This window comes from Paramisgurnus dabryanus, chromosome 16, assembly GCF_030506205.2.
Source record: "Paramisgurnus dabryanus chromosome 16, PD_genome_1.1, whole genome shotgun sequence".
Lineage (NCBI taxonomy): Eukaryota > Metazoa > Chordata > Actinopteri > Cypriniformes > Cobitidae > Paramisgurnus > Paramisgurnus dabryanus.
This window is the reverse complement of record NC_133352.1, coordinates 21,622,773-21,632,699: the sequence shown is the minus strand read 5'-3', so window position 1 is coordinate 21,632,699 and position 9,927 is coordinate 21,622,773. Positions and strand designations below refer to the sequence as shown.

Sequence of the window (9,927 nt, the reverse complement as noted above, 5' to 3'; positions counted from 1 at the left end):
AAAAGATTCATTTTTGCTGATGACCATAAATGCAAATGATGGGTCAATTAAATGCAACGTGCAGTTCAATTAATAAGTCGAGGAGCCCATCATTAACATATTTGCGAGTCTGAGCCCACATTCATTATGCTATCAGGTAAATTATAATTTAATGCATGGGACTAATTAAAATCTGCTAGTTTAAGGGGTATTGGTGGCTTACATATTGGGGAAGAAGGAAAGTGGGCTGAGCCCAGGGAGAAATCACTCCCATGAGATAATTAATTAATAATCAGACATCTGTTGAAACTGTACCAAAATAACACACTGGGTTATACTTTTCTATTAACTATTTTCCTATAACATCTGCTTTCCACTCCAAAACACAGCAAGAAACACACAAGACTAATAACACAAATCACAGACAAGAAGAACTTTAATTTAATATTGTGAACTTTGAAAAGTTATTTTACAACTTTCATCAAAAAATGATAACAATCTATACAGTAGTTTTTGTCTTGAGTTTTCCTATCAATAGAACGGTTCAGTGTGTATCCAGTCAAAAATAAAATAAAAACAAACAAACACAGGAATAGAAGGCAGAAAAAGAGACCAGCTTTTTGGTTTGAGTTCTGTTTCCTATCAAATGCTTGTTGCTTTATCAGAAGCTCATCTTAATCAATGTGATGGAGCCACTAACAAAGTAATCCTTGTGTCAGCCAATTCACATGAAAAGAAAAATCCATCTCTTCCCTCCTATAGAGTTATAACATTAGAGAAGAGCCCAAAATGGGGCTCCAGGCATGTCTTCTTCACACACATACAGCATATTAAAAGCCACTTTCCTGGTTAGATGGCAGATTGCAGACACACACGTGACAGAATGACACTACTTAAACCATTCATTCAAGACTCCTGAAGCCTGATCAGTTACGATTTCATTGGTGATATTAACTGGTGTACAGACTGGGCAGCATCAGCATCTCTGTCCTTGGGCCAAGGCATTGTGCTCTGAAGTTTAGTCATTTCACTTACTGTAGGGTGAGAAATATGTCGAGTGCATAGCGTGCTGGAGGGCCCACAGGGTCACGTGCACCTATAGCTAAAGTGTAACACCATCAGAGCTTCCACTGAATATGGCTTTTAGCTTCCCCCTTTCTTGAATGTGGTGGACATACAACATTACTGAAAAAAATAAAAGGCTTTAAATTAACAAGAAAGTCTTATGTTCTATTCCTTCAAATACAAAGTTCCCTCTCATTGTCCTTCATATACAAACATTTAAAAAAAAATGCGTCTCATGACAGCTTTTAGGTAAAACCAACCAATTTGTGCTTTTCCTGTCGGGAAGGCTATTCCCTTAAGGAGCTCTGTGGTTTCTGTTTGTGATGGTTGAAAAATCTGTACAAGTGATTGTACGCTTATGGGTTTGCATTGTTAAGGCATCTATACTGCTGGTACTGATATGCATGAAAGAGAAAATAGAACAGATAGATCTATAAGCAGGCATAAATAATTAGATAAATAAAAAGAGGGAAAATAAGAAGAAAAAGAGAATAAAGTATTCAATATTAAAACTTCATCAAAACGTCCTTCTAGGTTTGACACACAAAATAAAACCATCACTCTCATAGAAGAGCCCATGCATATTATTACAATAGTACAGGATCTGTAAGCCTCAAAGAAAAGATATAGATTTATATATTCATCATATATATATATATATATATATATATATTTATATATATTTAAAAAATCTACATAACTAAATGCTGTGAGATGCTACGTTTTTGCCATACATAAAAATTTCCAAAAGGAAAACAATTGCTTTTTAACTTACAAATTATACAAAAATAGACAATGGCTTTTTTACGAATAAAAAAAATGGAAGCCAAGCACATGACACAAAACATGGAACGAAATGCAAACATGAACATATAATAAAAAGCAGGCTGGATGATGAAAGTGAACATATGGGCAAATAATCACAAAAGACCATAAAAAAGTTGGGGAGAAAAGCAATATACAAAGTCTGGATATACATACATTATTTATATGGATATTTTACAGAGATTCCCCTCTTTTATCCAGAATCCACGTTCATTGTTTGTAGTTTGCTGAAGTTGATAAGATTTCGTGAAACTTATCACATGAATTTATTGTGAGTGTTATAAGCTGCCTTAAGCTATCATTAAACAAATAAAAGTTTGGCAAAAGAAGTTGACTAACAAAAACTTCTGTATGTTGGGTGTTTGACACATTGCTATCTAAACATGAACATATTTTGCAAATTTAAGTCGTGTCCCTCAAAATAACCCAAAGAAACACAAAAGGGAATGGGGGGGCTTTGTTTTAACAGTCGGCTCTGAAATAGTTTTCCTATACTTAATTTTACCTATATCCTTCACTAGCCACACAGCAAACCAAACACATCAAACATATATCACAGTTTCATATTTTCATAAAGAAAGCAAATCAAATATAAAAAAATTATCATATGTCATCACATTCTTTGAACACGCATACAAATCCTAATGTTTTAATAATAATAAAAAAAAACATGAAATGGCAACTGGCAGCTTTTGTACTTTTCCTTCAGCACATTAGTTTATTCACTGCATATCTCTCTTTATCAGATATTTGCACTAACATAAATACATAAATTTGATTCATATTTCAACAGGACTCTTCTCTTTGAGGAGGGATCTGAGCCTAAGCGAACGTCCACTGAAATGACAACTTTTAATTAAATAGCATTCCTCCATCATAACTAACCATATAAACCGGCTGGTACGCAGATGCTTCGTGTTTGACTGTTTGCTCAAAAATGATGCTGGGGAACTCAGTATGGCGCTTTGATTTAACTTTGAAACAAAACAATCAAAATTATGGCAAACTATTTGTTGGCTTCTCCCTGGGGCAAAATTTCCCTTCTTGTTTTCTGTGTTTAAGCAGTTGGCCCACATCTTCTCATTTCTGAATGCTGAGATGCTTGTGTTTCTTGGATTTTGCACAATTTGAAACGTACTTGCTTATATAAAAAAACTGGTCAGTATTAACAGAGATCTGTGCCATCGCCCATCACTGCTGCACAACAGCCAGCTCTCAAGAAACATTACGATGCACCCACTCCTAAAGTGTCATATTTCTCCTACACGATACAGTCCGTAAAAAAGGCATAAATTCATCAAAAAAGCCTATGAATAAAATCAAAAGGAGGTCCATCCTTCTCTTCTGCATGGGTAAACATGGGGAAATGTCCTTCTGCAGATCAGTCCAGAAATTAGCTTAAAAACAAAAGCAAACAAACAAACGCTTTCTTCCCAAAAAATGAGATTCCTTTTTTAAAAGGGCCTGAGTTTTCGAAAGTTCGGGTTTCTTCTCCACCAGCAACTGCCTTCAGCTCAGACCTTCAGATTCTCTGGTAAGAGCTGAAAGCAAATGTGCCTCTTTTGCAGCCCAGAAGCCTCTACATGGGAGGAACAATCATCCCTGGGATCACTAGTCATGAGAAGAAAGACGGAGAGAGAGAGAAAAGAAGGAGAGAAAAAGAATGAGAGTAAGCTTTGCAATTGTTTGGTTTCATCTGTCATACAATATAATCCCCAAAGTAAAGCTGTTTAAGCATCTGGAGAACATATCCTACTCGAGCAATATGAACAACAAGACAGCCAACCTGGCACAGAGAAAGAGAGGGTGTTTGAAATGTTGCTCGTGCTGATTTTTCAGTCTACATCTGAAATAAACATTTCGTCCAAACCATTCTTTATATACTGAAGTCTCTATATTGAGGCCCTGAAAAGTATTTGGACACTTAAAGCACACTTAAAATAAATGTAAGTGATATTTACAGTATGAATTATACAATAAAGTACAACAGGTATGATATGTATTTGGACACTTTCTGATAATCAAATGTACACTAAAAAAAATTATTCATAATTTACTCAATTTTTGAGGTAAGTGGTTGCATTGAGCTACATTTAAAAAAAGTTTATTTATTTTATTTACTTTTTTAATGCAAATAAAGCTTAAATAAATAGATTGCAACCACTTACCTTAAAAAAATTAGTAAATTTAATGAATCATTTTTTTTCAGTGTGAATCTGATTCTAGTGATATCTATCTTATTGAAACAAACTGGCAGTCATTGCAAGTAAAGATAAGCAAAGGCTGGGCTTTATTCTTTAAAGCAGGAGTTTTCAAACTAAGATGCCAAGGACCTATATATGATGACCCTTTTGTGAGGGACACACGTTTATATACTATTTACAGATTTTTATGTATAACAAATATATAATTGCTTACACTCAGCGTAAAGCTGGATGTATAAATGTGAAAACATCTTTGAATCATGTTCAATTTAAATTATTTATTCTTATTTTATAGACCGTTTCAGCAGTAACAACGTAAACACGCGGCTGTCGCGGTCCGCACCTAACTTCCGGTAAACTCCGCTAAGAATAAATAACAACAAAGTTCTTTAAACGTAGTTTATTTATATAACAAGCAAAACAACAACACGTAGATTAGCTAGGAAACCAAAACATTTGTTATTTTCGACGAGGCATTTGTTTAAGAGATCAGTTTAGCAACTACTCAGACAATTAAAAAAAACGAAACCGGAAGTAAGGTTCGGATCCAGACGTGTATCACGTGAGTCCGATGAAACCGTCTATATTTAAATAATTTGTAAAAAAAAATCTCTAAAATGTTCTAGAGACCCCCTAGAACCTCCTGGAGGTTTGAAAACCCCTGCTTGAAAAGTCAAAAGAAAATATCTGATTATTGTTTGTGCATGCCACTTTTGTCCAAAGTGTCTAAAACTGTTCAGGGCCACTGTATATGCAGAGAAATAAAACAGAGGCACTTACAGTAAAACAAAAGAAGAGGACAACAATGCGCGTGAATCACATCCAAACAAAAGAACGACAAACAGAGCATCGCAATGGGTAAAATATGGCTTCAATCAACTGAAGGAGGTACAGAGAAAGACTTAACGAATGCAATAATATGTTAAGGGGACCCTGATTCTGCTCAGCCATAATTCTCAGCGTTTCGATCACAGTGAAGTTAAACATTAATCACGAGGATGTACAATTCCCTGAGAGTGGGTGAGGATAATCTTTATTCTGTATGATTCGCGAAGGTTGCAGGTCCTCTGTGTTTAATTGGAGTCATTGTCAGGATAAATAGAGACTTGCTTTACAGGCTGTATATCAATCTCCCCATCAGGGAGCCATTATATGAACAATTCATCAATCCAATTAGTGATAACACTATAGGACGGCTTTGCAACGCATTAGCTAATGCTTCTCTCCCTCGAGGACAGAGCTGCTGTATAGGTTTGGAGGAAACATCCAGGATATTCTTACAGTCTAAGGATGGGACTTTGGTTTAGTGTTTACTGTACATGTACACAGTAAAGCGCAGGGGACAAATTCAGTACACTGTACGCTGGATATGCGAATTTATTACTGGTTATTATTAGTTAATCATATAAAATAACGTTAATAACTTTATTGTGGTTAACAGAGTTATCTAGCAGAATGTCTTTTCTTTTATACAATGGAAATAAGTGATGACAGCTTTTCCATCCACTTTTACTGTATGCATCGTTTTTAGGTGTCCTTTACGTTCTACACTGTAAAAAAACTTGGTTATGCAAGTCAATTTAACCTACTATTTTAAGTTTTGACTTGTGATAAGTTGACATAACTTATAAAAACACACTGAAATTGTTTAACTTAATTTGTTAAGTTAAAGCAACACAAAAATATATTGATTTGATGTCATTTTTTACAGTGTAATTTATATAATCTTAAAGGAATAGTCCATTTTCTTAAAAGAAAAATCCAGATAATTTACTCACCACCATGTCATTCAAAATGTTGATGTCTTTCTTTGTTCAGTCCAGAAGAAATTATGTTTTTTGAGGAAAACATTGCAGGATTTTTCTCGTTTTAATGGACTTTAATGGACACCAACACTTAACACTTAACTCAACACGTAACAGTTTTTTTCAACGGTGTTTCAAAGGACTCTAAACGATCACAAACGAGGCATAAGGGTCTTATCTAGCAAAACGATTGTCATTTTTGACAAGAAAAATAAAAAATATACACTTTTAAACCACAATTTCTTGTCTAGATCCGGTCCAGCGCGACCTAACGTAAATGCGTAGTGACATAGGGAGGTCACGTGTCACATATATAAAACGCACATTTGCGGACCATTGTAAACAATAAACTGACACAAAGACATCAATTAGTATCAGTTGACATACAACAACGTCGGAACGGTCCTCTTTCAACACACTTGTAAACACTGGGGCGAAGTTTCGCGTTCGTCCTCTGTGACCTCTTGACGTCATGACGTATTGCGTGAGGTCACGCTGACGCTTTCAGGACCAGATCTAGACGAGAAATTGTGGTTTAAAAGTGTATATTTGTTATTTTTATTGTCAAAAATGACAATCGTTTTGCTAGATAAGACCCTTATGCCTCGTTTGGGATCGTTTATAGTCCTTTGAAACTCTGTTGAAAAAAACTGTTAAGTGTTGAGTTAAGTGTTAAGTGATGGGGTCCATTAAAGTCCATTAAAATGAAAAAAATCCTGCAATGTTTTCCTCAAAAAACATAATTTCTTCTCGACTGAACAAAGAAAGACATCAACATTTTGGATGACATGGTGGTGAGTAAATTATCTGGATTTTTCTTTTAAGAAAATGGAATATTCCTTTAAAATATTTTTTAATAGGTTTAACCTAAAAAATAACCTGATTATATTGAATAATATATCTGACTTCAATAAAATCGTCACATTTAGCAAATATTATTTGACAATTTTTTTTTTACAATGTAGGGTTTTGCCTCTATTTCTATGAGCGACTCAATGTTTTATATTGCATTTGCCTATAGGGACTGGCACACATTTATGTGAACATTATTTTTATGAGACAAATTACAACAAACTGCCACACTAATAAAATGTGCTTGGGGTGTACACATAGCCTGACCCAAATTAACGTGGTTGCCAGTACTTGAAACAAAAATAGCTATGTTTTTTGCTCTCAAACATTAAGCAACTGTACGTGTAGTTGAACATTTGTATCACTTCTATTCATTATTGGATATAGAAACTCCCATGAGCACAGAGAAGTGTTTCTCTCTCCATTCCTCAGCAGGCCACATCATTGCACCAGATTTTTCATGTAACATATTGGCTTCCTATTGATTTCCTCTCTCTGGGCCCTCATCTCTAATTCCTGGGTTATTTCCTGAGTGTCTCCGTCTCATTTGGAATGGAAGAAAAAAATGAGTGGTGACCGGCAATCGGTCATCAGGTCAGAGTGCCGAGTGCATATCAACACACGGAAAGGAAGCACTCCACACTCGCAGATAAGAGTCTTACGTCTGCCTCAAACACTCAATTACTTTTATATTGTCTCACTGTGATGTCTAGATGTTTAAGATCAGTGGCCAGGGCCAAATGCTACACGGAGAGCATAATTGTCATAAATCAAAGGAAGTTGATTATGGCATTGTTTTAGATAACAGTGAACGTATGTTATCATTGATGTCCAATGGGTGAATAAAACAAAATCTGTTATGAACAGTCTGGGTTACATTTCACCCTAAAATAAATAGAAATAAACATGAATAAATAAATACATTTAGGACAATTTAAGATTTACTGTAAATTTGGAAAACACAGCTGCATGCATGGCAATATTTAGACATTATGATAATTATTTGAACACTATAATGAGAATGAAAATTTGAATTATGGAGAAAATAAAGCATAAAAAATAATGCTGCCCACTGAGACACTGTGCTGCCCTGGTCCTAAAAATAAGCTTAATTGTCTGTATATTTGTCAGGATAAAATTGATTCCAACCAGCACTACAAGAGATTCAAGTGTTTACTATTTTTAATACAGATTAGTGTTAACGGACTTATGGTTAGTTAATGGACAGAACCCTTTATTTACAACACCCCACAGTCTCAACTAAACTGGGAAAGGAGATGTCACGAAAACAGGAAGTCAGGCAGGAAATGAAGCGCATATGGCAGTGGTTCTCAAACTGGGGCTGCGAGATGGTGCCAGGGGGCCCCAGTTTTATGACATTTTTATAAAATACATTAATTTATCATAAATTCTATGTAATGAAACCTCAGAAAAAATAAGGCTACAAACCAACAGCAATACTTGTATAATTTACTTGTTTAATACTTGTATAATTTAAAATGTTTTGTTTAATTAAATTTATTAAGTTTTAGAATGTTTCATGTCATACATTTTCTTATGGGGGGCAGTGAAGGGATGCACCGTACCCATGGTGGGGCCACACGCGAAAAAGTTTGATAACCACTGGCATAAGGCATGCAGTCTGTAACACGCAGAGAGCCCCCAGTGACCAAGCAGTGGTGAGGAGGACGATGTGGGATGAAGAAAGAGAATGCTCTGACACCTGTGCTGATGGATGGTTTAATGGATAAAAAAAGAAGATGATGAAGAAAGAGTGTGAGACAGGTGTAACGTACTTCAGGAAAAGGCCAGTCCCTGCAGGGAGCTGGCGGTGGAGTACTTGCTAGAGTCCACGAAAGATTGATCTACTGGAAGCAGAGTAAGGGAGCAGAGGGACGGGGAAGGAAGATGAAGGAAACAAAGAGAGAGGGTTATTTCTGAAGTGCAAAAAAGACGAATTGGGTCACAGAGGAGCAAATGTACAAACATATTACAGCACGTACAGGCAAACTGACAGCTGTCTGATAGTTAAAAAGTTGTAAATCGGACACTTTTGAAAGAAATGCAGGTTCAAAACAACTATAGAAAGCACAAATGTTGTAAACACTCATCTAGATCTTTGGGGGGTTCGCAGTGGGGGGTTGCAGGGCAAATAAGTTTGAGAACCATTGATTTAGGTAACACTTTTTGATAGTCCACTTTACCCCAGTTAGTCTATTTTACTAACTATAGTATAAGTAACTTTTCTACTTTTGTCAACTGCTAGTCATTAGGGTATATAAAAAACGGGAAAGGTTCACCCAAGGGATAGTTCACCCAAAAAAAACCATTCTGTCACCATTTACTTACTCTCATGTTGTTACAAACCTGTATAAATGTCTTTGTTCTGATAAACACGGAGGTAAATGATGGTTCTTAGTGATGATGGTACAGTAAGTAACTTTGCAACTACATGTCAGTTTATTCTACTAACCCTTTTCCTAACCTGATCTTTAATAGTCTATTAATACAACATGTCAATTCAAATGAATGAAAATCAGTTGACAAGAAGTTGCAAAGTTAGCTATAGTTAGTAGAATGTCTAAAGTTGACTTTCAAAATAAAGTGTAACCATTGTCTCTAGCTTAAAATGCTTTTCTGACCCTTCTAACGTATTTGCATCACTGATCCAGTGCTTTAAAACAGACTTTGATTTGCAAATAAAAAGTTAAAGTACTTTAAACCTGACACAGTGTCTTAAAGACGTTACTTTTGTGAAGCTGTGGATGTCTAGTGCAAGTTTAAAGGGGACATTTAAAGGGGACATATCATGAAAATCTGATTTTAAGTTCTACAATTGGGTCCCCAGTGCTTCTATCAACCTAGAAAATGTGAAAAAGAACAACCCAGTAACTTAGTCTTGGTAAACCATTCTCTGCAAGCATGTGAAAAAATAGGTAATTGAAGTGTGGCTCCCTTTGTGATGTCAGAAGGGGATAATATCACCCCTTAATCTGCACTATCCAACCACAGCACTGCCATTTAGTGCAGAGATCAGCTCATTTGCATTTAAAAGGACACACCCCAAAACGCCACATTTTTGCTCAGACCTACAGAGTGTCAGTTTTAACATGCTATAATAAATTATCTATATGGTATTTTGAACTTAAACTTCACATACAGTATGTACTCTGAGGACACCAAAGATTTATTTGAAA

General features: G+C 35.6%; 1 protein-coding gene across 3 annotated transcripts in view; it reads right to left on the bottom strand.

Annotated features, from left to right (window-relative positions):
* Window positions 1–397: 397 nt before the first annotated feature.
* ebf1a (EBF transcription factor 1a) overlaps window positions 398–9,927 on the bottom strand; it is a 133,584-nt gene continuing 124,054 nt past the window's right edge. The window contains exons 16-17 of one of the 3 annotated variants that reach the window (XM_065272339.1): window positions 8,527–8,598; window positions 398–3,480 (exon numbers count right to left, since the gene is read on the bottom strand). In XM_065272339.1, coding sequence (XP_065128411.1) covers window positions 8,528–8,598 — 71 coding nt within the window. In that variant the 3' untranslated portion in view covers window positions 398–3,480; window position 8,527. The remainder of the gene's footprint in view (window positions 3,481–8,526; window positions 8,599–9,927) is intronic. The other 2 variants (XM_065272346.1, XM_065272356.1) reach the window with 2 other exon arrangements.